The sequence below is a fragment of the Gossypium raimondii genome, chromosome 5, assembly GCF_025698545.1.
Source record: "Gossypium raimondii isolate GPD5lz chromosome 5, ASM2569854v1, whole genome shotgun sequence".
Taxonomy (NCBI): Eukaryota; Viridiplantae; Streptophyta; class Magnoliopsida; order Malvales; family Malvaceae; genus Gossypium; species Gossypium raimondii.
Window position 1 is genome coordinate 799,537 of NC_068569.1, and position 27,458 is coordinate 826,994.

Here is a 27,458-nt window from a genome sequence, read left to right on the forward strand (position 1 = left end):
AATTTTGTGACTGAATTTATGTTGGATTTAATAATATTGAAAACGTTAAATTATTATTTTTAAATGTCTCATATTACAACGTAAATTCCGACTTCGAGCAGAGGTAAGGGTAAAGTTATCAATTAACGCCAAAGGCAATCTAAGGGATAAAGACGTAATTATGTATATAAAATAATAAATATAATTCAGAATCAGATGCATATAAATCAAAATATCGACTCAAAAAAGAAAAAAGAGAAAAAAGAAGAAAAGAAAAACCCTTTCCAAAGAAGGGTTTGTTTTTCCTCAACACCGTCCTCACATCCTTTTTCTCTTCTCTTCTTTGCGCCACCCGCAGAAGAGAGAGAGGAAAAAAGAAACTCACTTTCATCACGTCTCTCTCTCTTAGATATAAAAAATCTTACTTCCTTTTCGGGTTCTTCTTATTCAACATTCAGATTCAGCGTTTTAGATACCGCTGAGTTGTTGGTTTTTATATATCGGACGGCTGAGATTGGATCTTACCTGAGAAAAGAAATCGAGGTATGCAGCAAGGTGATCAGACAGTGTTGAGCTTAAGACCTGGTGGTGGTCGAGGGAGTAGATTCCTTGGTGGTGGTGGTTCTTCTTCATCGTCATCATCTTCTTTATCTTTTGGTTCACTTTCTTCTGATCTTCCACTTTTCCTTCCTCATGGCGGTGCTCCTTCTTCCTTTTCCATCAAGGTTATATGCCTGTTTTTTTTGGATCTAGCCTTTTTGATGTTGACTTTAGTTGCTTTTTTTTTTTAAATAAATTAAACTGCTAGTGTAGCAGCTATTACGCACTACTCTTTTGAGATTGAATATTTGATAGTAGATTTGATTTTATCTGAGATAAAACATTTACATCTTTTGTTTTTCGTGACTTAGTTTCTAACCTTATCCTTTTTGGTTTAGTAGCATACTTGTATTTTCTTTAAATGGAATGGCGCAGGGAGATATCTTTTGGGCATTTAAAAGAGGAAGAATGTGTTTAGCTTTGTTCTAATTCTTGGTGGGGCACTTAGTATGTGTACTTGACAAAGAAAAAAAATGTAGTCCTTAGTTGGGAATTTTTTGAGTTGAGTGCCTAAAGAACCTACAAACCCAAGTATCTTATATATATTTTTTGAAACAAATATAGATATTCCGTTTTTTGAAGAGCAATGCTTGTCCCAAAGTTTATTTCAGCACACGGGCAAGTTTTTTTAGCACGCAGGAGAACATATGAAATCAATCAAATTCAGTTGTGGAGTTTTGAAATATTAGATAATAATATATAGTTCTATAGTTTCAAATTCTATTTACTTGGAGAAAATTAGCTAATACAATTGAGTTGATGTTTTAATTGTATGGACCCTTTTTTCCCATAATGAGTAACTAATTTATCAGTTGCTTTACTGTTGTAGGCAGGAGACTCACGATTTGATGGGCGTGAATGTGTGCGGTACACTAGGGACCAGCTTTTGCAGCTTAGGGAGGTAATTGCACGAACTTGTGCTTAGTAATACACTTAATCTGTGCGTCAGCAGCCTATTGTTGCATTTTACATCTAAAAACCAAACAGAAAACCAGTATGCCTTTATTTGCATGCAAGGAAGTTCTTCAATGTTGTTAGCATTCTGCTTCAATTATAATGAGTTAGTCATGCAAATAAGCTGTTCAGCATTTTTCCTAATTGGTTTTGGTTCTACTGAATTGAAAGTTAGGGCAGTTTGACTTTTCGTATAGAATATATGATTATGTTTGCCATCACTTTAGGCTGTAGAGGTTTCTGAGGAGATTCTTAAAATCAAACGAGAAATTGAAGTGGAACTCTTTGGTGAAGATCAGAACTGGGCTCGTGGAGAAAGCAATGTAAGCTCTAAGTGCTTGCTTGTTTTTTTTTTTTACTTTTTAACGATCTTATTCTTGTAGCAACAAACCGCCATGACAAAATTCCTGTATTTCCAAATATTACTACCAAGCAGTCATTCTTTGTTAACATTTGTCTATTTTATTATTATTATCTTTTTCTAGTCATCAAATCAGGTTCCGACCCGTTATACTGAGCCTGACAATCGTGATTGGCGCAACCGCTCAGCACAGTTTCCTTCTACTGGAGAGGAGAGGTCCTGGGAATCACTTCGGGATAGAGAATCGGGAAACCGATATGACTCCAGACAGCCTGAAGCTAATCAATTTAATCGACAAGATCAGCCTAACCCTCAGTTCTCAAGGGCACAAATCTCTTCTAACCAGGGGGTAATTCTCATAAAACGAGATTCTTTTTGTTTTTGAGATATCATTTGCCTTTTTTTCTTTTTGTTACAGGAGATATCACTTCTTGGGGTTGTTAGGTGGGTATTTAAGGCATTTTGTGACATATTACTTGGTCAATGAGCTTTTTGTACGTAAATTTACATTGGGCATTAGTGATGCATTTGCTGTTCTGCTCCACTTGACATCTTGACCTCTAGGCATTTAGTTCAATCAGAGAAAATTAATTGAATGAGTACACCATTGATTTTTTGTTTTTAATAATTTTTATGTATGATAATAGATGGTTAAACAGTGTTGGTAACCTTATAGTTAGGATTTTTCTTTTCTATTATTTATTAACTCATCTGCTTCATTTCCGATGCATTTTCTCAATTTTTACATAGTGATGACATTCTATGGACTTTGTCACCTGCTTTGTTCATATTATTTACTCCTGTAACTCTTAGGAGAATCAGTTATTTCCTGCAGCAATATATGTCTATAATTTGGTTTTGGCATTAATATTCCTTTCCTTTGTTGGACCAGGGAGGACCAACTCCAGCCTTGATTAAGGCTGAGGTGCCATGGTCAGTCAGAAGGGGTAATCTTTCTGAGAAGGAGCGTGTCCTAAAAACTGTAAAAGGGTAAATATATTGAAAATATGTTTCTTGCATCTTACATTGAATCATACACATTCTATTGATTTTATTGATAAACCATTAATTTAAATGGCTGGTCACATGGGAAGATATTTTTTCTTTCATAGCCAAATTTATCTTCTATTGTGCATGCAGTTATTGTTCACAGTTTTTTAAAATCTTGTAAAGTGGTTTTGATATCATTTTATGATATTGATAGTTAATTACTGTTTCTTGTAAATGGTTTTGTTTTATGTGCAGTATATTGAACAAGTTGACTCCTGAGAAGTATGATCTTTTGAAGGGCCAACTTATTGATTCTGGCATCACATCAGCTGACATCTTGAAGGTTATTATTTTTGCTTTCTTGTTATTTTTTTTACTTCACTGCACAATGTTTTGTGCATTCGCACTTGTTTGTACATTCTATTTGTATGAATGTATATATATGCATACCAGCTTCATACGTTTCACTTAATATTTGTGTTCTTCTAGTTACTGTATTTGCAAGTGACATTAGTAGTGACATCACTGATGGTATCTCTATTATCTTTACAGGGTGTTATTTCTTTAATTTTTGAGAAGGCTGTTTTGGAACCCACATTTTGCCCTATGTATGCTCTTTTATGCTTTGATCTTAATGATAAGCTCCCCTCATTCCCATCCGATGAACCTGGTGGAAAAGAAGTTACTTTTAAGCGAGTCCTGCTGAATACCTGCCAGGAGGCATTTGAGGGAGCTGATAAGCTCAGGGAAGAAGTGAGGTTGATGACATCTCCCGAGCAAGAGATGGAGCGCAGGGATAAAGAAAGGATGGTCAAGCTCCGGACTCTTGGTAACATTCGTTTAATTGGTGAGCTTCTGAAGCAGAAAATGGTACCTGAGAAGATAGTCCATCACATTGTGCAGGTTATTGCCAATACTACGTTTCTCATCAATCGAACTTGAATAATTGGTAATTTACTAAAATAAGCTTTTTGCCTATTCTGCTGGACAGGAACTTTTGGGTCAAGATTCTAAAGCTTGCCCTGCCGAGGAGAATGTTGAAGCCATTTGTCAGTTCTTCAATATTATTGGTAAGCAGCTTGATGAGAGCCCAAAATCACGGCGCATAAATGATGTGTACTTCAACAGACTGAAGGAATTGACTACAAATCCTCAGCTTGCACCGAGACTAAGATTTATGGTTCGTGATGTTCTTGATCTGCGTGCAAACAACTGGGTTCCAAGGCGTGAGGAGGTAACTCATAAATGCCATCAAATTTTTTGTTAAGATTAGATACAATGTTGAGACGTCCATTTTAATGGGTTTTGATGTCCCTTTTTTGCATTGATTTTTGTAGGTGAAAGCCAAAACAATTACAGAAATCCATTCAGAGGCTGAAAAGAATCTTGGGCTGCGTCCAGGCGCTACTGCAAGTATTAGAAATAGTCGTGTTGTTTCTGTTGGTCCAATGAGTCCTGGTCCTGGTGGTTTTCCTATCAATCGTCCTGGTACTGGGGGTATGATGCCTGGAATGCCAGGAACTAGGAGGATGCCTGGAATGGATAATGATAATTGGGAGGTTCCTAGAAGCCGGCCAATGCCAAGGGGTGATGGACTGGGTACCCAGTCTGGAGGGCGTGGTGCCTCACCAGTAGTCAATAAGTCAACTTCAATGAATCAAAGGCTATTACCTCAAGGTAGTGGTGGCCTAATGAGTGGTAGGACAAGTGCCCTGTTGCAGGGTAGTTCAACCCCTCCTGCTAAGCCACCCAACTCAATTTTAGGTGCTGAGTCTGTTGCACAACCTTCTCTTTCCCCTAAACCTGCTCCGGTGGAGAAACCACTAACTCAGGCTGCAAGGCTGAATACAGATGATCTTCAGAGAAAAACACGGGCATTGTTAGAGGAATATTTCAGCGTTAGGCTACTAGATGAAGCATTACAGTGCGTGGAGGAACTAAAATCTCCAGCATACCACCCTGAGGTTGTTAAAGAAGCGATCTCCATTGCTTTGGAGAAAAGCCCACCTTGTGTTGAACCCGTTTCAAAGCTTCTGGAGTACTTGTTTATTAAGGAAGTTCTCACAGCTAGAGACATTGGTACTGGATGCCTACTTTATGGTGCCTTGTTGGATGATATCGGCATTGACTTGCCGAAAGCACCAAATAATTTCGGAGAAATAATTGGAAAACTTGTTCTGGCTGGGGGATTAGATTTCAAGGTGGTGAAGGAAATCCTTAAGAAGATGGAAGATGACATGTATCAGAAAGCTGTATTCGATGCAACAATGAGGATCATTAGCTCAGATCCTTCGGGGAAAGCTCTCTTGGATGCTCAGGCGATCAACATTGATGCATGTACGAGTCTATTCTAAATTTTGCAATCTACTTCACGTTACTATATCTGTCCGACCATCCATCCATCCATCCGTAGCTTTTTATCACCACTTCAAGATAATGTCCCCTGCCGGTTTTACCTGTCTTCGAGGCGAGCAGCTTGTAGTATTTTTGATTGATGAAGTTAGAGCTACCTGCAAAGGACAGGTGAAATTTTATTGAGTTGTATGTTTTTCTCCGGGTTGATAGAGGTGTTTTATTGAGAAAAAAGAAATCCAAACATAAATGTCATGTACATTACCTTTTAGGAAAAGTGCATGCCAAAATTCTCGGGGAAAATTGGTCTCCCTTCATTTAAGGGATCCAGTTGTTTTTTTGACACAGTTATTTATTTAGTTTATTGAACTTGGTCAAGTTTTGTTCCGTCTTTAATTGAACCCAACATAATTTAAATTTCATTTCATATATTTATCTCTATATAAGCATGAATGTTTGGAGCTGCATTTGTCACAATGCTTGCATTTTATGTTATGTACATATTTGGTGTGCCAGACTGCCAGCTAAAGTGAATTTCTTTTTTCTATGAAATTGTGGTTTGGTTGGTGATTGTATCATGATTTTTCAAAGACCAGCACGAATTATTGAGTTTTACTGATTGGAAATTGATTATTTGTTTTTGTTAATTTTGAGCTAATATTATACAATGAAACAGTTTTAAATGGTAACTCCTTGCACTGGAATTATTATTTTTTATAATATATGAAGATAAATGTGAAACTAGGTTTAATTTCAATGAAATTAAATAATTGTTTAAATCGTTTATTTAGCCTCTAAACCTAACAAATTTAAACTAAATATGGTCACATGAAATTGATGATTCTTGTAAAATTGGTATTGATGATTCTTCCAACTTTGGAAGGTTTAGGTTAAAATAATTTATTTAGATAAATTAAATTAATTAAAATAAAAGGTTGGCTTGAGCTTATTAGTCTTATATATTATATGATTTGTAGCATAAATAAATTAAAATAATACAACTTTTTGTAAAAGAAACGTGGAACAGCTTCAAATGATTTTAGTTTTTTCTTTTCGTATTTCATGTTTGTTTTATAATTCATATTTGGAATTAGTAATCGTTCCTTTCAGCAAAATTGATTTCAAAGTTTGAATTTACGTTTTCTTTTTGAGAGTATAATACATCTTACCATTACACTTAATACTTGTTGGAAGATTAATATTTATAAGTATGAAGTGTATTAATATCATATATAAATTTGAGTCGAATATGACAAAACTTGATCATGAACACTTCTTACTGTAGGGGTGGCAATGGAGCGAGATAGGAGTTGATGTAGTTAGAGACAGATCTAGGAGGCTGAGAGGAGCCTTAACCCCTTAAAATGAAAAATTTTCTATTTGAGTATTTTATAATTTATAAAATTTTAAATTAGTAATGATAAAATTATATTTTGACCCCCAAAAAGATAAAACTTTGATTTAGACCTCTAAAAATTATAAAGATATAAACTATTAAAATAACAAAATTAAATTTTTACTATTATAAAAATGTATAATTAATTCCGGCCCATCCCAAAATTTTTGGACTTCACCTGCCCCTAAATCATATTTCTAGATCCGCCACTGAATGTAGTTAAATTTACCACTACTCCATAGTTGGTGTGCTTTGATCCACCAACTACACCGCTCCGTTATAAATATGTATTCTTAAAAATTATTATTACTTTCAAAGTGTTGATATATCCATTTCTACCCCACTTCTGCTTTAACTTTCTTTTTAATGGAAAGGCTCCGTTTAAATTTAATTTATGTTATTTTAATATTTTCAATATTTTTTAATAAAATATTTAAACATAATTCTTCAAATAATTTAAACATAAAACATATAAATTTTGTGAACATATTATTACAAGTTTACCCTTTTTAATATATATAATTAAAAAGAAACCTCATTTCTAGTTTCCCTTGTCTACATGCATCTCTCATGAATCACGCGAGTATTGATTGTGTCAGCGCCGTGTCCGATTCGTGTTTGATTTCTTTCGTTCCGTTTCCCGGCGTTTCAGACACCGGTACGAGGGTTTCCAGCATTAGTGCTTTAAAGATTGGAGAATGAGTTCGAGAAAAGGAGGATCAAAAGGGAAAGAGGTATCTGGAGTCTCTCGTCCCAAGGTTGACCAGCTAAGCCATGGTGTAGCGGAAATGAACATGGATTCTTCACAAGATGATGGTGAGTGGGAAGTTATTCAAAGAAAACCCAAGAATACAGGTGGAAGCAGTGGTGCAAAGCCATGGGGTTCTCAAAATTCCAACCCTAAACCTTGGAATGGAGGCATGCGGGGTAATGCTGGACCTGGAAGAGGCACCGGCGGCAATGCTTGGGCTAATCATGGTGCTGATTCTAGGATAGCAAGTGGCCGAGGGAATTCAAGGCCCCAAATAGTCAACAAGAGCTTGGACAACCACCAAGTGCCTTCCAATCCTGTCATTCGCCCGCCTCTTGAGCATGGTTGGAATTGGCAGTCAAGAACTGGTTCCAATCCATCCAAGGGTTTTCAAGATGGATATGAGAAAGACAATGTCAACGCTGAGGCTGAAAAAGACAACGATGTTGATGATATTGAGGATGATTCGGATGATGTTGCTGCTGATGATTCTGACAATGAGCTTCTAACCGATGAATTTGATTCAGATTCAAGTCAAAAGAGCCACGAGACAAGAAAGAAAAATAGATGGTTTAAGAAGTTTTTTGATAGTTTAGATAAGTTGCGCGTGGAAGAGATCAATGACCCAGCAAGGCAATGGCATTGCCCGGCTTGCCAAGGCGGTCCTGGTGCCATTGACTGGTATCGAGGCCTTCAGCCATTAGGGACACATGCGAAAACTAAAGGATCAAAAAGGGTGAAACTCCATCGTGAACTTGCTGAGCTCTTGGATGAGGAATTGCGTAGAAGGGGTACTTCAGTTATCCCTGCAGGTGAAGCTTTTGGGAAATGGAGGGGTTTAAAAGATGACGAAAAAGATCATGAAATAGTCTGGCCACCTATGGTAATCATAATGAATACAAGGCTTCAACAAGATGATAATGATAAGGTACCCCGAGAACTTGTACTATTTCTGTTTTCCAGTTATAATTCAATGGAATTTAATTAAATCTTTGTAATTACCGAGGAGCTATTTATGGCGTTGTGTACTTCAGTGGATTGGTATTGGGAACCAAGAGCTGCTTGACTATTTCAGCTCATATGCTGCCGTGAAGGCTCGCCATTCATATGGCCCACAGGGGCATCGTGGGATGAGCCTTCTGATTTTTGAGAGCACAGCAAGAGGTTATTTAGAAGCTGAGCGTCTGCATAAGCATTTTGCTGAGCAAGGAACGGATAGAGAGGCTTGGGAACACCGTCAGGTCTTATTTTATCCAGGTGGGACGCGCCAACTCTATGGTTACATGGCAAACAAGGAAGATCTGGACATCTTCAACCAACATTCTCAAGGTTCTCTCCTACTGAAGACAATGGTTATTTGCATGCAGGGATAAACTGCGAGATAACTTTATTGCACGAAAAGTTTCTTTATTATTTTCTGCCGATTCTTATGCATTTAATTCACTTGTGTGTAAATGTTATGTTGATTAGGAAAATCTAAGCTCAAATTTGAGATGAGATCTTATCAAGAGATGGTTGTTAATCAAATCAGGCAAATGAGCGAGGCCAACCAGGAGCTTATTTTTTACAAGAACAAGTTTGCTATACAGCAAAGGCTCAAAACTGCCCTTGAAGAGTCTTTTGGTGTTGTGAGCGAAAAGCTCCGGAAGACAATGGAGGAGAACAGGATTGTGAGACAGAGAACCAAAATGCAGCACGAACAGAACAAGGAAGAGGTAATTGTTTTAGTTTCTGATAATTTACATCTAAATGCAGATGCAAGCTAGTGGCTTTCTTCACAGATTTGTTGCTAGATGTAATGGTTGTGGCGTACTAATTACTAATTTATACCATAGAACATAACTTCATTTTAGTAAGTTACTGGTTGATCATATCTTTGCAACCATATTTATCTTAACTAGCCAGGGATGAATATGAAAACTTTGCTAGTATCTTTATATGTTTGCTATGCTTATACATCTGTGATCTTATTTTTGGATATAAAAATTTGGTGGAGATGAATATGAAAATTTTGCATCTCCAAGGAAAATTCCAGGTAGCATTTCATTTTTATTTAGTAGGACCAAGCAGTTTAGTGTGGCCTTAGAACTTTGAGATGCTTTAACTCGAAAAAACGTCCATGTCCAAACCGTCTCTTTCAGAGCATGTTAGTGTCTTCCCTTGAACTTTTCCATGTACTTGATAAATTACATTCTATTTGCTATTCTCTAGTTTCTGTTTGATGTTAACTGTTTTGTATATTGCTCTTCGCAGATGGATTTCCAAGAACAATTCTTCAAGGAACAAATCAAATTTATTCATGAAGCAAGGGATGAGGAGGAGGAGAAGTTTGAGAAGCTACAGCAGCAACAGCGTGAGAAGTTTGTCAAGCAATCTACTCCTAATACTTCAAATACAGAGGAATACAGGCGTAGGTATGTAATTTTGATGCTAATGTGAATTTCCATGTGTAATCGGATCGAAACATGCTAAAATGCTGCTACACCTTCCGTTTATTTGTTTATTAATTTGTCTACATCAATCATGAGATAACCCATTTTTCTTTCTTGTTTCATTTGTAGGGCGGATGAAATTGCAAAATTCATAAAGCTCCAGGACGAAGAGATGGAAGCTTTTGTGTCTGAGAGGGACAAGCTGATTACCGTACACAAAGAGAAGATGGCTGCAATGAGACAGAGGCATTGGCAGGAAGAAGTTGAGCTCGAAAAGGAGTTTGATACGGAATTGAGCCGTCTCATGGAGAAGTATACTCCTACTATGCCTGGAATGGACAAATATATATATTAAAATTGTTTTCTACATAGATTAAATTTGATTAAAATATGGGCGAGACTTCTGAGTTCGATTCAATAGCATATAAAACTTAATATTATAATAATATAATACTAAAATATAAACATTAAAATATCCGTTGTCTATTTAGAATTTTAATAAAACATATTAAATAATTACATATTAAATTAAAAATAGTATAAGTCTTTTGTAAAAAATATGTGGACGAGCTTCGAATGATTTTAGATTAGTCTTTTTTATTATATATATTGGTAGTTGTTCCTCTAAATTTACGTTTTTTCTTTGACAGTACCATGCGTCTTACCATTACATTAGTGTTTATATATATGAAGTGTACCAATACCATATATAAAATTGAGTTGAATTTAACCGAACTTGATTATGAACACTTTTGGTTGTAGAGATGGCAATGGAATGTGATATGAGTAGAGGTGATCATGGGTTGGCTGGGTCAGGCCTAGATAAAAATTTAGGCCTGTTTTTTAGGTCTGGGCTTAGCTTGGCCTAAAATATGGGCCTAAAAATTTGTCTAAGCCTGGCCCAAAAGAAAATTGTTAAGCTCGAGCTCAGCCCGGCCCATGTTTGATTAAAAATATATATATTTAATATATAATTCGAATTAAAAGTCTAAAATATATATATTTAATAAAAAGTATATTTGATTAAAAATAAATATATATATTTAATATATAATTCGGGCCGAGCCCGGGCCAAAAAAGTCTTACACAAAATGGGCCTAATTTTTTTGCTCAATCTCATATTTTGGCCCTATATTTTTACCCGAATCTTTCTATTTTTTAGGCGGGCCGTCGGGCCGGGTTGGGTAGCCCAACCCATGATCACCTCCAAATATGAGTTGATGTAGCTAAATCTACCACTGCTCCATAATCGGTTGCTTTGTTCAATCAAATGCACCATTTCACTATAAATATTTAACTTTAAAAATTATTATCACGTTTTGCATGTTGGATGTATCCATCTCCATCTTACTTCGTTTAAATTTAGTTTTTGGTTCTTTAATATTTTTAATCTTTTTGATGAAAAGTAAAATATTTAAATATAATTTTTAAAAGAAATTAAATTTAAAACAAATAAATATTTTTGTACCATATTATTTACAATTTTATCTTTTAATATATATAAAGATAAAAAATCGTTTCATATAATAGAATAGGGTGAAGCAAGATAAATAATTATCATAATTATTTTATATCAATTATAAAAAAAATCTACCAAACCCTGTACACATTCTTTTTAAAAGAAAAATTCACTTTAGAGCGGGTGAATTCAAAATTCATTTACTATCTTTATTTAATTATTATGTATATAATTGAAGTAAGTATATTAGGTTAATTATAAACATGGTAAAAAAATATCCTACCGAAAAGAAAATAAATGGCAAAAATGATATAAGCGTGATTCAAGGATGTGTTGTTCGCCTTGTTTTGTAGACTGAATCGAATGGCACTGCATGCAGCACTATCATTTTAATAACAAAATAAAAAGTAGCACTAAAAGATTGGTGCTAATATCACTGCAAAAAAAATATAAGGTGCAAAACCAGTCATGGAGATGGAGCCAAAGAACGTTATAAAAACTATAATAATAAAATAACGCAATTCCCATTACGCAGTTTCCCGTAAAAATCAATATTCAAAACACAGCAAATTACTGAAATCTCCATAGCTACAGAAGAGAAAGAGAGTAGAGCTCAGCTTCAAAATCACTCCATTTGTATGATAGGAATTTTTTAAGTACAACAAAAGCAAACCCTACTAATTATATTCCTTTTTTGTGTTTTGATTTTCTAATTTAAGGGAAAAGAAAAAGAAGGAAACCCGTGCTTGTGAGAATCAGATTCATTGACCTACCCTCCTTGTTTTCTCTCCTTCTCTTTTCCCCCCTCTCTTTTCCATTTTAAGGGTTCTATTATTATTATTATTATTATTATTATTATTATTTGCATTTGTTTCTCGTTTCTATCGCTTCTTCTCTTTGGGTTCTACGAAAAATTTGATTTTCTGAAAATAAGTTGGAATTTTTATGTGCGTGTTTGCTAAAAGTCGAACCTTTACTTCACAGTTATTTTATCTTAGAACAATGAGAAAACGTATTCAATAACCCTGGAAAGGAAGACTATTTTTTTCAAATAATAATTCTCTTAATTTTTTTCTTTTTTTTATCCCAATAATGAGCAATAAAGGAATGGCGTTGTTTGATGATAAGAGAGATATGCTTTTCTCTATATGTGATTTGGGTTCTCAATGGAGTCTCGAGCCAAATACTTCTTATCCAGGTGGCTTATTTGCTAGCGTTGGTCAAATGGGAATGGGATTTGGGGTTTCACCTAACTCCCCAAATCCGCGTAACGACGGAACCAAACCACCATTTTCCGATTTGTTTGTCAAGTATTTACCGTTTCGGGTTATAGAATTACCGGAAGGTGAAGCGGCGTCGACTAAGAAGAAAAAGAAACTAGAGTTGAAACTGAAAATCAAGATTCCTAATCCTTCATTAAGGAGGTTAATAAGCGGTGGCATAGCTGGGGCGATTTCAAGGACTTGTGTTGCGCCATTGGAAACAATAAGGACCCATTTGATGGTTGGGAGTAGTGGGAATTCCACAACTGAGGTGTTTCATAATATATTGCAGAATGATGGGTGGAAAGGGTTGTTTAGGGGTAACCTTATTAATGTGATTCGAGTTGCACCTAGCAAGGCCATAGAGGTAAAAACTCCCTTGAATTACAAATGGTATTTTTATGAATATTATCCAGTTTGTTTATCGTTTTTGTGGTATTGAATATTGCAATGTTGGTTAATCACTTTGCTTGGTTTTTGAGCTTTGTGATGTTGTATATGCAGTATAAAGTATTTTGGTTCGATAGGTATTCTTGAATGTGAATGATTCGGATTTAACTAAATGCGAGCCTTTCTCATGTCTGTTAATGTGTCTAACTGCATTTCTTGTTTTTATCTACTGTGGTTGTAAACTGAGTGCTGCGGTCGCTACTTTCATATGTATATTTGTTGTATTGGTTTATAATTTCATTTTAACTGTTAGGCTATCTGTTCAAGCAAAAGGGTAGATTGTCACCTTAACTAGATTAAAGTGGCTGTTTTCTGATTGGTTGGATAATGAAACAAAGCTTAATTTACATTGGAAAATTGTGGCAACCTCTGGAAGTAACTTTGATGTTTCATTTTCTTACTGCTCTGTTTTTTGGACATGTCATCAATATGGATGTTAAGGCAGCATAACAGAAAAGAAGAATAAGAACTCTCATCATAATGAAAATTTTATGTATATACTGTTGCACCCTTCTGCTCCATTCAAAGCCAAATAATTCTCACTGAATGATGTTTCCATGTCTTAGTGATGTTATCTTCTTGATCTTCTCATTCTTGTCCTCGCAAGATTGAGTATATATTAGATGTTTTGATAAACATCTACTTGCTGTCAAGTGTCAACTGTTTCTATCTTGTTAAATATCATCAACTGAATGTGTAATTGACTAAGGATAGTCTTCTTTTATGGTTCTTATCATCCTAAACATGAACAAACTATACAAGGAGATGTGTGGAACCCAGGGAAGAAGACAAAGAGGAGCTGGCAGTGGCCTTGCCTCCCCCCAACAAAAAAAATTAGATTTGTCATTTGGTCCCTTAAATTTTATGAAATTACATATTAGTATAATGGTAAATTTGCACATTGTCCCCTCCTAACATATTAGTATAATGGTAAAATTACATATTAGTAAAATGGTTTTGTCCCTGGCAGAACCATTGAAGATGTAATATTTATCATGTAGGTTAATAGTGTTGAGCTGTTGGCATCAATCTTCCATGGTTCAATACTCCTAACATGATTCATAACTAGGTTGTAAACAAGCCTTTATATGCCCTTCTTCTGAAATATTCTTTCTGGTTCTTATCTTCTCAATGATCGAAATTTTAAACATATGAAAGAAGTGGAGAATACAATTACGGGCATCGTTCTTCATTTATCACTTGTTAGTGAACATTGCCATCATGAGTTTTATGCCTCTTTTGTAGATCACTTCTGCTACTTTGTCATTGTTGGTTATGCTTTACAGTTTAATTCCTTGACTCAGTTTTATAGTAGAACCCACGAATGTTTTAAGCAAGCTTTTCTAAGAGTTAATCTATGGTTGCATTTTTCTTCTTATTACTAGCCACAGGGGTGTTTTCTTGTTGGCTTTTTGCAATAATAGTTTTGCAAGCTTTGTCCTTGTATGCATCACATGAACTGATGTCATACAGAACTAACGGAAGGCCTCGGACAATGAACATGATTTGGCTATTGCTAATGATTTTTTCTGCAGCAAAATGATAGCAAAACAGCTTAGCTGCATCTTTCTGCATATTATGCTTCTATGCTGTATTCATCTTGAAACATAGTTGTCTTTTTTAGTCAAATGAGAGTTGCAATTATTCCTGACATATTCATATATTTAATTTCCCATGTACTGCAGCTATTTGCTTTCGATACCGTGAATAAGACTTTGTCACTCAAACCAGGGGAAGTATCAAAGATTCCGATTCCTCCCTCGTTGGTTGCAGGGGCTTGTGCTGGAGTCAGCTCAACTTTGGTGACCTATCCTCTCGAGTTAGTTAAGACTCGACTAACTATTGAGGTAAACACAGTCTAAAATTTGCAATTCACAGTTTAGAAGTTTTTGTTTTCACTTAAATCTGGGACCTGTGTCTACTTGCAGAAGAATATGTATGATGGTATACTCGATGCTTTCTTGAAAATACTGCAAAGGGAGGGCCCTGCTGAACTTTATAGAGGTCTTGCTCCTAGTCTCATTGGAGTTATTCCGTATGCTGCCACTAATTATTTTGCATATGATACTCTACGGAAGGTTTACCGCAAAATTTTTAAAGAGGAAAAAATTGGGAACATTGAAACTCTTTTAATCGGATCATTAGCTGGTGCTATTTCAAGTAGTGCAACGTTCCCGCTCGAGGTGGCACGTAAGCACATGCAGGTTGGAGCTCTGCATGGAAGACAGGTCTACAAGAATGTGATACATGCACTTTCAAGCATTCTTGAACAAGAAGGGATTCAAGGTCTATATAAAGGTTTGGGTCCTAGTTGCATGAAGTTAGTACCTGCTGCTGGGATATCTTTCATGTGCTATGAAGCATGCAAGAGGATACTGGTTGACGAAGAAGAAGATGAAGCATAGAGTCTCTGGTTAAAAGGAATAAAGAACTCATCTTTTTGGGATTGAAGAATGAGATGGCATACATTTTAGGTTCATCTTTTTATTTTTTATTTTTAAACAATTTTCTCCTGTTAAATTATTTATTTTTTTGTTGAGGGATCAGTTTCAGCTAGCGGCATTTGCAAGGTAAGAAATGACGATGAAAGTAAAATTAGTTGGCATACTGTTTTCTTTGAAGAATGGAGAAGACTTGTTGAGCAATGTTTTGTTTTGGTAACTTGTTTAAGTGGGATTTTACTCTTTGTGATCCTTTTTCTTTTTGTGCAAGTCATTTGACATGTTATCGAGTGTATAAAAAGTGTTATTCTTTTAACTTTTTACCGTATTTAGAAGTATCTTGAAAGAAATGGAAAAACCAAAAGCTTAACCCAGTTCATATAGGGCATAGAAGAAAGGAATTAGCAACAAATTCGAATAATATTTGAATAACAAAGAACCATAGTATTTTACAAAAATTCCTAAAATCTCATCATCACAATGACTAAGCTTCACTCACAAGCAAGCAAGAAAATAGCTATTAAAAGATACTCACAATCAAGTAACACAGCTAAAACTGAGGAAACATCTTATTCTTAACTTATAGCTTTACTCATCAACTAAGGCTTCCTCTGCAGCAGCTGCCATCAACTCATCAAACTTCTCTGACTTCCCCAGCAGTATTTCAATCTACAATATAAGAAATTGCTGGCTTTCAGCCTCTTATATTAAGATAAGTTCAACCATTTCATGAGAATTAATATAAGAGATCTAAATGATTAAAAATGGATGAAAGGAATACAGATGACTTTTACTATATATTAACACCATTCAATAGCTGTGGGGAAAAAAATGACAAAATAATGAATTGATGTTTCATCCCATTTTCTAACCTACCAATTCACAGAAGTGTTATGTATTTAGTGTGAGCCATGGGATAAACTTAACTTAGAAGTAAATTATTACATATGTATTTGCAACATACTTTTGCTTTTTGTACTGGTCGTCCCCCTGATTCCTCTCTCATGTCAATGGTAGAAGTCATGATTTCTGCCATATAATGCAAACATATATAATATATCATGATACTAGTTTTGAGTTCTCAACATGAGATGAAAGCTAAAAGTAATCTTGTTAAGGTAAGAATCTTACTTTTCTCGACAGCCAGCCCGTTGTTCTTCAATATCTCAGCAATGGTAACAACAGTAGCAATAGCTGTCAGCAGCATTTAAACCAAGTTGTAAAGAAAGACAGGAAAAAGCAAAGAATCGGTACATGTTTTTCCCAACATTCTAAACTAAGAGTACTAATCTGGCATTGCAACAGTAGCATAAATTACATGCCATAAATGACGTACACATAGCATGTATGTATGTATGTCAAGGTAATGTGTTGTATTTCAACCTATGTTTTATAAAACAAAACGTTCACTTTGTTCCTTGTAAGGAAGCTATCAATGTAAATGACATATTCAAATCCCTCAAAATCTAAACAGAAAACAAGGTGAAATAGAATGGAAGTGTGAAGAAAAGCAAAAAAAGAATACCCATTCCAAGAGCAGAGAGTTCCACCTCGTTGTATTGCTGCATATACCTCTGCAAAAAAGGAGCAAAATAATCGTTTAAGCAACCAATAAGAATCTGTTTTGTTCATTTTCTTTTTTGTTCTTATAATTCCCATTTGGTTAAATCATGATCATAAACATCCAGCAAATCAAACAGAAAGCCGCAAAAAGTCCGAATAGGAAATCAAATGAAAACCCTAACTTATAATATTAAAGCTACTATTATTCATTAACGACTAAAAACAGAAGACTGCTACAACTTTCGGAGCACGTCAAAATGATCACTGAGAGAAAAATTGAGAAAAGATAAAAAAAAAGGTGAAGGAACCTTGGCGAGGTTAACGTAGAAGAAAAGGGGTTTCTGGGTATTGGAGACTTGGATACGGTTCTTCTTGTTGTTGGAGGCAGATGAATCCACTCCCTCAGTAGTCCCCACCATTTTTGTTGTTCAGAAAGAGAACAAAAACCCTAAACTGTTGATCACCACGAAACACAAGGGGAGGGGGGAGATTTGATCTTTCAGGGCTCAAAAACCCTTGAATTCAACCCCATCTCACCACTACCCCTCCTCTTTTATCGGGGTTTTCCATGGTTTTCGATAGAATCGATGATTTGGTTTGGTTTCAAACAATATGATACGTATCAGTATCATATGACGTTTATTTTATTTTATCATCTTTTTTTAATTAAATTGGTTTTACTTTACAAGTAACATTAAATAATAGAATTTTATATTGTATTATATTATTTATATTTACATATAAATTTGCATTATTGTCTATATTTATATTTGAACTAAATATATATATATATATATATATATATATATATATTTTAACTGAGTTTTGTATCCTGATTGAGTTTTATATCAACTCAATTAGTAAAATACTTAAAAGAAAAATAAAAATTCAAAAATTATTTTTATACAATTTTATAATTTTTATATAATATTTTTATAAATAAATTAAATCACCTCTTAAAAGAATCAACCCTGCAAAAAAAAGCCTGTTTTTGTTATCAATGTTAAAATAAATCTATTTTCATATTTCTTTTTACTAAAGTGTGGCTATAAATTATTATCTGATAACTTAAAAATACTTGACTGACAAACAAAATGTTATGATTAAACATTTACATTCTTGTTTAAAAAGAAAAGAAAAAACCGAATTATTACTGTGTTATCACTTCAAACACAATTATGACATTAAAATATATCACATACAATATAAATACGCATATCTTTATTAGTAATCCACCGGCAGAAAGGTTTTCAGACAATCCAAGGCAAATTAGGTTGGCACATTATCTTCTTTAAAATGTGCATTCAATGATCAAACATAAAAGCAGAATCAGAGACTAGATTTCACAACATCATTAAGAAATATCTTTGGAAATTGGAACCCAAACTTAATGATAGTCTTTATTCCAGTCTCATATGAATGATCAACTAAAACAAAAATAAAATATGGACTCAAAAAAGAACAGTAACAAGTCCCTTTCATGACATTGGATGAATAAATATCTCTACATAATAATGAAAAAAATATACCTATAAAATTACACAACACCAACATCAAACTTCATCAGCAATACCATGTAGAAGAATAGAAGTGAACAAAAAGATAATAGGGTGGCTGGTCTTAGGTCCCCATAAACTTATATCATGCACATGTAACGCTGCAACGTCTCTTTTTCCTTTGGTTATATACACAATATCCAACTTAGGGTTTACTGGAATAAAATAATCCGGAAACGAAACTAACAGTTGATGCCACATTGACCATTAGCAGCAGCTTTTGTAGCTTCTGAGGTGAAGGGGTCGATACGCACCCACAGCAATGAGAAGATGGAAGCCAGAAGTATAGACCACACGATGACAATTGTTGGGGTACGATTTTGACGACCCACCAAACCTTTCAAGAAAGGATACAAATGAGCAATCACCCAGATGGCAAAGAAAAGCTTGCCAAAAAGAGGACCCCAGGATTGGTAACCACTGTTTATAGCATACGACACGCCGGCCACAATGCCCACCAGGTTGATAATGAGTACTGTGGTTGGAGGAATGAGAAGTGATGTCCATTTGAAAACATAAAGTTCGGCAAAATCGCCATCATCATCAGACGCCTTTGAAGTGACAGTGAAGTTGGTATCTATTCCAGCAAGCACTTTCAGAAGACCCTGGAAAACAGCAAAGAGATGAGCTGATGTCCCCCCAATGACCCAGAACTGTTCGTTTCTCCACCAGTCTTCGATACTGACACCACTCCACCTAAGCTCAAGAATTCCAGTAGCAAAAATGGAGACGAAAAGGAGAATAAACCACATGCTAGCAAAGTTGCTTATCTGCGTAAAGATTGGAGCAACAACATTAGATGATTGCAGGGGTAGAAATCAGTTTCAAAGGAAAAAGGGAAGCTCTAGTAATCACTTACCTCAGGAATGATAAATTTTCCTGTCAGAAGGCAAAAGGCAGGAAGCATACAATAAGCAAGCAAAGGAATAGAGGTGAGGGGGTAAACAATGGTGTTAATGTATGCCAGTCTCTCCAGAAGCCTCAATCTTCCTTTGTAACCATACCATATGGGGCAATGTCTACTCAGCAAAATCTCAATAGAACCCAAGGCCCATCGAAGCACTTGGTTCAAACGATCAGAAAGATTGATAGGAGCAGATCCCTTGAATGCTGGACGAGGAGGCATGCAATAAATTGATATCCACCCGCGGGCATGCATCTTAAAACCAGTCAAAATATCTTCTGTAACAGAACCATAAATCCATCCAATCTGGTGACAGGAGGGAAATAAAAGGGTTAATGCATATATAAAGGGAAACCAGGTAAGGCACTACTAAAGGCCATGATACTTCACAACTGACCTCCTTGCCCCATTCAGTCTTGTCCTCATATCCACAACTAATTACATGGATTGCTTCTTTTAAAAGCGTTGCAGGATTGGTTGATGGTGGAATGCCTCCTTGTTCCATGAAGGTAGCAGCGATAAATACCGGGGATTGACCAAATCGCTTCTCTAGTCTCTTCTGAGACATGAGAAGAGATCTTTCTTCCTCATATCCTGCAGAAAATAATAAATGAAATTGAGACCAGTCAGACCATGGGCAATACTTTTATACAAACTGCATGATCTTGAATAATGTTGATTCTGGAAAAATATGATATAATAAAAATTTTAAGACAGCCACGCTGAAAAGGGAAGAACCCACACTGTATCATATGCAATATAGAATGATAGGATCTAGTACTATATTAGAGATAAAAATCAGAAAGTAATAGAGTAGTTTCGACCAAAAGCCCACCTTCTACACCCTCCTCAATGTCTTCCATATTGAAAATAGGGATGGTCGATTCAGTTCTCTTAGCTGCCCTCTTCTTGTCAATGTATTTTTTATTCCCACTCTTTCCCTTCTTTCTTGAACCACAACAACTCTTAACAATAATATTTGGTTCCAAATCTGCTTCTGTCAGAACCGGATCATACCCATATAGAGCTTGCCTGTTGAAACAGCAACCAGTTCCCACATAGACAGGACCTTGGATGCCATCTAACCCTTTCAAGTTAATCTGCAAAATACAAGCACAAAATGAACTACCGTCCCCCATTAACTAGTAATTTGAAACAAGTTCTATCCTGAAGCCAAATTAACGGGTCATACATCAAAGAACACAATATTCCTATTGGCATATCGATCGTGCAAGTCAATGCCATCAAAACGTTGAGGGAACTGCACATAGCACGTCTTCCTTCCATAGGCAGGATCCATCATGAAACACATTGCTTCTTTAAGAGCTTTACTGTTATTGAAGTAGTGATCACAATCGACATTCAATAAATATGCCCCATTGGTAAGAACAGCTGAAACTCGAATCTGAGAATCAAAAGATGGCCAGATTAGAAAATGAAACTGACAATAGCCCTACAAAGTTGCAACCGCAGAAGGTCTAAAAGGATTTTCCTGACAAAAAACTGGCCAATATGTCTACATGACACATTCCTCAGTAAAGAATATCCATCGAAGGAACCAAGGCAGGATTATTGCCAAGGTATGCTCTAAAACACTGTGGTTACATGTAGTCCCCGAAAATGACCAGAGAACATCAGTGGCTGCTTAAGAGATGCATAGTGAAATTGAAAAAGGGCAGAGAATCACATACCAAAGCATTCATGGCTCCAGCTTTTTTGTGGTGTTGGAAGCCAGGTCGCTTCTCACGAGAAACATAGATAAGGCGAGGTAGCTCATTTCCATCAGTATCGAGTCCCCCACTATGTCCTAGAAACACCTGTTGTTCCACAAAATTACATTAGAAAATAGAAAGAACCATGATAGTAAGTAATCACAGAACAAACTTTACTGGAATGCAACTCAGTTGAAGGATAATACCTGTATCATTCCTGGATGATCTCTCGGGTTGTTTCCAGGCCATGGCGTTCCATCCTGCATTGTCCAACCTTCTTCAGGCATTTTCTGAGCTTTGGCAACAAGGGCATTGATCCGCACCTTGAATTCTTCATATTCTCTCTGTCGAAAGAAAATTTCACCTCTTTTAAAGTTAGAAAATGTGACATCTTTTTCCTGTTTTAATAGGAAGTAGTGAGTGGAAGAAACATTTCTTTAGATTTTATTTTCTCGTGTTCTAAAAATTTTCATTGTACTTCGGTTGGAATCCACTTAAGCCTTCTGCGGAATACTTTCTTCAGTTTTTTATTTACTTATTTATGCAGTGTCAAACTGCAAATATATAAATATATATATATGAATGTAGTGACTGTTTTCAAGCAAAGCTTACCAAGAAATAACAACAAAAAGGAAATTTATTAACGAAATCATTATAAGGTCTATACCCAACAAACATAACACGTGCATAAGCATAATTAGGCATCTCTACACTGACCTTCATTGCACGACGCTCCTTGACAAAAGAAGGCTTTATCTTGTCCTTTAGATAATCAATCTTTTGAGCAAAATAAAACTCAGGAGCTCTAGGCTCTATACTGTGTTTCTTGCAGAAAGGCACCCACTTTCTAGCAAACTCAGCAGTTTCAGAGAGGGCTTCAAAAGTCAGCATAGCTGAACCATCATCAGAAACATAGCAAGCTACTTTGTCCACTGGGTAATCCACTGCAAGGATTGACAAGACAGTGTTCGCTGTGACAAGTGGAGGCTCTTTGAGTGGATCCACTGTACTGACAAAAACATCTACAGGGGATAGCTGTGATGGTTCCCCATCCCGGTCATATCTAGAAAACAGAGCCAACCGATATTAATGTTATGATAACAGACAACAGCACCAAAAATACACATAGGCAGACAAAAGGAACAAAGGAGGTTTTCAGCCACATATGAAACAAACCATCAGCGAAGTAATGGACTGACCTCAAAGCTAGCCTGTCAAGGTAGGTCTCACGGTTAATGGGATACCATTTTGGAAACTGATCTAGAAGCCAAGATAAAGCAAACCAAATCTCACAGATAACAGATGTTAGCCACAATGGATATGCATCTTTCACGGGATGTGTGGCACGATATTGCAAGAAAAAGCCCAAAATGATGAGACGGAGAATGATGACAACACGATAAGGGGTCAGGTGAGACGAAGAAATAGGCACCACACGACTCAAAGGTTGACGAGCATCATCAGCCCTGTGGAACAAGAACCGTCAAAGTTCAAAATGAAATGCATAGATGACATCAACTGAGCAAAAAACCATACCAATTAGGACTACAAAGTCAAAAGGAATGGACACAACTTGCATCTATAGATAGAAATATAAAAATGAAAATAGTCCAAAATAAAATTTAACCAAAAAATTAAGTATGAAAAAACAAAATTCAAGATGAAAAATATAAACTTAACGCGATTTATAAGGTCATTAAGATATAAAAAAGCACTCAATGGAACATAGTAAACTAATTTAAGTTCTATTCCAGACAAGATTAGCTCACATTTGCAATTCCTCCCCATTTGAACCAGTTCCTTCTATATCTCCCTTTCCTTCAGGGTATCTATTGTTCATATGCATCACATTTTTCTCCTGTTTGAGTTTCCAACTTTCAACCCTTTCCTTCCAATCAACATTCCCAAGGCCGTAAGAATTCAAGTCCTTCGTTGGGTCCACAATTCTCACCGGGACTACAAGAACAGATAACAATATTAATTGAGATGATAAACCCTTCAAAAAGGAAAAAAGAAAGAGAAAAAAATCTTGTAAACAAACCCAATAACTTAATTACCTGGTTGCCTTGGGTCAACATAAGGAGAAGAACTGCCATTCTTCTCAGAAGGGCCCAAAGGACCTGATGTTGTTCGCACCGATCGATTGTCTGGAGTAGCAATTTCTCCAGAAACCTGAAAATGTTGGCCTATCAGTTAGAAAAATGACAATTTAAATAGCAGAAATAATGAATCTCTTAGTAATAATCATCAGAGAATATATTAGCAAAGCTAGTAACTTTCCCAAATACAAAAAGTTTTTCTTATGATTTAACCAAACCATGCTGGGCCATACATAAGAGTTAAACGGCTAATGAACAAAAAAAAAAATAGCAAGATTGCAATGCATATAACTGCTGTGAACATATGAAAAGTTTAAAACAAAATTTGGCAAGAGGGTAATAAATCCTACAAAACCAAGCAAGAATGAAATGATTTTGTCAATTAAATCTGATTAGGATAAATCATAATGGACGGCTTGAGTTTTCCAACCATGGAACTGAAACTCAGGAATTGAACAGCACACAGCTTGATCACCAAGTAGATAGTAAAGAAACAAATAATCGCATTGTTGCAAACTTCATAACATGAATAGGGACAGAAGCACATAAAATGCCTACTGTATGGCCATTGGTTAGAAGAGGGATTGGTTGTTGAGATTCATGTCTCGAGGATGAAGAAAGATCCACATCTTCACCCTGCCACTGCCGCCTAGCCTTACTGAGTCCTTGAGCATAATCAAACTCATTCTCCAAGTCATCAACATCTTCCTCATCGTCGTCTCCCTCCACTCGAGGGCTCCCTGAAATATTCAGAAATTATTTACTTTGCACATGATATAAAATCTTAGAAGCCAAATCATAAAATGGAAATGATACAGAAACATAAAAAGAAACAGACAAACCTTTCTGCCTCTTGTATCTAGTCTTGCACTGGGGACAACACTGAGTCCCATCTTTCCGTTCATACTCATAGCAAGGCCGGCAAACTGGAAAGGCACACTCATTGCAAGCAACGAACACATCACCGGCAGCACCAACTCCAACATTATCACCACAGATTTGACATGTCTGTCCATTCAAATTCTTTAGCGGTTTAGGCTGCATTTAGAAAGGACAATTAAACGCTGTTAGAAATCTTCTGAAAATTTGCAGTTGAACCAAACAGAGCCATCGTCTTAAACATAAAACCAAATAGCCACAGCAAATCATCGACATTGAATAAGACAAAGTATTAAATAAGAACTTCTAATGACCAGACTCTACAGATGAGTGTCGGCGATAAAAATCCTTAAATCAGAACCAAATCTCAAGATCCGATTATGTTCACTATCCAGTCATTCAGTTCCTCAGTCAACCAAACTCTGAATTAACATTCACTCAACTTACATTTAGATCGTAACAACTATTATAATAACTTAAACTTTTTATAGTCATTTTCTATTATAACAAACTCAGATCTATCACAATCCAAATAAAGGATATTCCTGCAACAAAAATTAAACTAAAGAATGCAATAAGAAATGCTAACAGAAAAATCAAACTAAAGAATGAAATTAGAAATGAGGTTAATAGACAAACCCCGCTATCAGAATCATGACGAATCCGAACCAACTGGTTAGTCCGGTGAGAACCGGCCACCATTCCAGCACTTGCTTCCATGATATTGTTTTTACAGATTAAAAGGGAAGAGTATTAAATGAAAATTATAGATATTAAGAGAAGTGAGAAAAAGCTGTCGGCAATTTCTCCCCTTCAACACGCCATCTCCATCTTCCCTTTACTCATTCCAGCTATAATGTTATGTTTATGAAATGGTTCACTCGATCTTGGGCTCAATGCCTTGTGCTTTTTATCACTTGATTTTTACTTTCCTTTATTTAACTATTTATTATTTCATTTGTCTTTTTAACAATTTTCACCGTTACTCCGCATATGCCGCTCCTATGGCTGTCGGTGGACTCAAATAATACTCCTAAGTTTTTTTTTTTTTGTATTTCAACTAATTATGAATTTACAAGTATACCATTACATTATGGCGTCATCATGATTAGTGAAATGTTTATTTAATTCCATTAAAAATGTGCTTTAATTGGTGAAATTTTATTGAATTAATTTTAAAAAGTTATAAAATGATTATTAAATTATTCAATATTTTTAATTTAAGTTATATAATTTTTTTCGTTGGCACTGTTTAAACTAATTTAATATTTTTTTATGAAACAGTTTTGAGCGTAATGAATCTGCAAATTAAAATCCAAATCTAAATCTAAACAACTTTTATTTCCGCTCTTCAACACTGACCGTCATTTAAGGTTTGTTCTACTCGTCGAAGGGTATTGATCCACCATATCGATCGCCGAATCGTTGCTTCAAGCTCGCGGGTCAAATTTAAAAAAAACAAAAAAATTAATAGCCATGTGACTTAAATAAAGATTTTCGAATAGTTCAGTGATCATTTAGAAACATTTTAAACTTTAGTGATTAAAACGTAAACTTACTAATAATCTAGTGATGTAATTTACTCTAAATTTTATTAAAAATGTGTTTTAGTTGGTGAAAATATTTTGATTAATTGAATCAATTAAGTTTTAATTATTTTTATTATAAATTAATATAGGTTTGAAAACATCAATAAATTAATACTATATCTTAAATTTCATAAATAAATATAATTATTTAACAAAAAGTAGATATCGGACATAAATGAAAATATATTTAAAAAATTCAACTATATGAAGATACAAATATGAAGCAAAAAAAAAAAAGTATTTTATATATCTCAATTATTTTCAAATAACCGGACCAAATTAAACTATCATATACATTCTTTCTTTAAAAAAATATGAATATCGCTAATAATAATTATTTTAACACTAAATTTTACAAGTTGATATTCTTTAAAAATATTCTACATTTTCCCGTTGGAATATCGCTTATAATATTTATTTTCAAATACTAAATCTTACAAGTTGATATTACTTCATATGGTATAGTTGTTTAGGCAATAGAATATTGTTTTCCTTTCTATTTATTTTTATAATTATTAACATATTCACAACAACAATAGAATAAAATATATTTGTTCTATTCTCATTAAATATCTATATAAAATTATATTTATAGAGCCAATTTATTAAATGAATTATAGGTAGAGTGATGAATTATATGATCGTTTGGAGAAAAACGAATGGTTTCATCCTTGGATTTGATTATTTCAAATAGTGTTTTTTAATTATTTTATATAAAACCATGAAAATAATTACAAAACCTATGCCATTTATAATTCTTCTCACATGGGGAAGTGAGAAACTGTTTTAGGGATAAAATTGAATTATAATTTTTTAAGGGATTAAATAACATTTTTCATATTAAGAGATCAAAGTAAAATTTTATTATAAATTATTTGGATTTTTATTACTTCTAAAGGAATTTGGTTGAATATTTTTATTTTTACGAGTGTCAACCTTTGATTGTTGTCTATGCATTCTAACTCTTAAATACGAGAAACAATACATATAAATACATTCAAACTCTTATCCTCTTACTTGCTAATAACAATAATATAAATTAAACTAAGCTAAACCAACAAAATATCCGAGCGAATAAGCTAAAGTGTGAAAATTTATTGTGAAACTTTTAGATTATAAATGGGAATTTAATAAGAAGAGACATAAATTACAATATAAATATTTTACTGTTAACTAAAATGAAATACATGAGTAACAAACAAAGTAGTGATGGTACCAAGACAAGGTTTTGAATACAATTATAGGAGTTTTAGCAACAGATTGTTGGCGACACCCTACCTAAATCCATAATAAAATTCCACAACTACTACCTTTTAAATTTATAAATTAATAAAATAAAATATATTACTATTAATAAAAATGGAAACAAGGTATTGAATACAAAATATGAAAGTTTTAGCAACAGATTCGTTGTTGTTGCCGACAGGGACGTCCTACCTAAATCTATAATAAAATTCCACAACAACTCCCTTTTCATAATTATAAATCTTATATACCCTGAGCCATTGACCAAATTTTGGACAGTTAAATTTACGACTTTTCAGCCTCGATAGCCACATTTAAGGTCAGTTCTTCATTGCTTTTAAAAAGTATTTTTGAAAAATTTAAGTGTTTGGTAGCGGTCAAGAAGTACTTTTGAGAAATAAAATGTCCATTTTAGACATGATATTATAAAGCAACAAATATGTATTTAAATAATGTTCAAATTAGTTAATATTATGATATTTTA

At 34.7% G+C, this 27,458-nt stretch overlaps 5 protein-coding genes across 6 annotated transcripts; 3 read left to right on the forward strand and 2 right to left on the reverse strand.

Annotated features, from left to right (window-relative positions):
* The first annotated feature begins 221 nt into the window (after positions 1–221).
* On the forward strand, positions 222–5,665 carry LOC105767348 (eukaryotic translation initiation factor). 2 transcript variants are annotated; one of them, XM_012586845.2, is made up of 9 exons: positions 222–704; positions 1,409–1,480; positions 1,761–1,856; positions 2,019–2,243; positions 2,787–2,884; positions 3,140–3,227; positions 3,437–3,787; positions 3,876–4,118; positions 4,222–5,665. In XM_012586845.2, the coding sequence occupies exons 1-9, from the start codon at positions 525–527 to the stop codon at positions 5,236–5,238; spliced, it is 2,370 nt and encodes a 789-aa protein (XP_012442299.1). In that variant the 5' UTR covers positions 222–524; the 3' UTR covers positions 5,239–5,665. The 2 variants fall into 2 exon arrangements, with proteins under 2 accessions (XP_012442299.1, XP_012442300.1); XM_012586846.2 differs by having other exon boundaries at positions 2,031–2,243.
* A 1,523-nt stretch (positions 5,666–7,188) lies between these two features.
* Positions 7,189–10,288, forward strand: LOC105767350 (protein SUPPRESSOR OF GENE SILENCING 3). The gene is made up of 5 exons (XM_012586848.2): positions 7,189–8,311; positions 8,418–8,712; positions 8,854–9,098; positions 9,637–9,797; positions 9,945–10,288. Exons 1-5 carry the CDS (start codon positions 7,331–7,333, stop codon positions 10,168–10,170), a joined length of 1,908 nt encoding a protein of 635 aa, XP_012442302.1. The 5' UTR covers positions 7,189–7,330; the 3' UTR covers positions 10,171–10,288.
* Positions 10,289–11,737: 1,449 nt separating this feature from the next.
* Positions 11,738–15,631, forward strand: LOC105767351 (adenine nucleotide transporter BT1, chloroplastic/mitochondrial). Its single transcript, XM_012586851.2, has 3 exons — positions 11,738–12,903; positions 14,672–14,833; positions 14,915–15,631. Exons 1-3 carry the CDS (start codon positions 12,367–12,369, stop codon positions 15,389–15,391), a joined length of 1,176 nt encoding a protein of 391 aa, XP_012442305.1. The 5' UTR covers positions 11,738–12,366; the 3' UTR covers positions 15,392–15,631.
* A 197-nt stretch (positions 15,632–15,828) lies between these two features.
* On the reverse strand, positions 15,829–17,608 carry LOC105767352 (uncharacterized protein At2g34160). Its single transcript, XM_012586852.2, has 5 exons — positions 17,299–17,608; positions 16,953–17,001; positions 16,559–16,621; positions 16,392–16,456; positions 15,829–16,096 (listed from the first exon to the last, which is right to left on the reverse strand). Exons 1-5 carry the CDS (start codon positions 17,407–17,409, stop codon positions 16,016–16,018), a joined length of 369 nt encoding a protein of 122 aa, XP_012442306.1. The 5' UTR covers positions 17,410–17,608; the 3' UTR covers positions 15,829–16,015.
* An 841-nt stretch (positions 17,609–18,449) lies between these two features.
* LOC105767346 (cellulose synthase A catalytic subunit 1 [UDP-forming]) lies at positions 18,450–25,026 on the reverse strand. The gene is made up of 14 exons (XM_012586842.2): positions 24,780–25,026; positions 24,104–24,299; positions 23,820–24,001; positions 23,220–23,334; positions 22,932–23,118; positions 22,362–22,628; positions 21,880–22,225; positions 21,369–21,506; positions 21,142–21,267; positions 20,643–20,855; positions 20,286–20,550; positions 19,848–20,044; positions 19,406–19,756; positions 18,450–19,316 (listed from the first exon to the last, which is right to left on the reverse strand). The coding sequence occupies exons 1-14, from the start codon at positions 24,858–24,860 to the stop codon at positions 18,729–18,731; spliced, it is 3,252 nt and encodes a 1,083-aa protein (XP_012442296.1). The 5' UTR covers positions 24,861–25,026; the 3' UTR covers positions 18,450–18,728.
* Between the last annotated feature and the right edge of the window lie 2,432 nt (positions 25,027–27,458).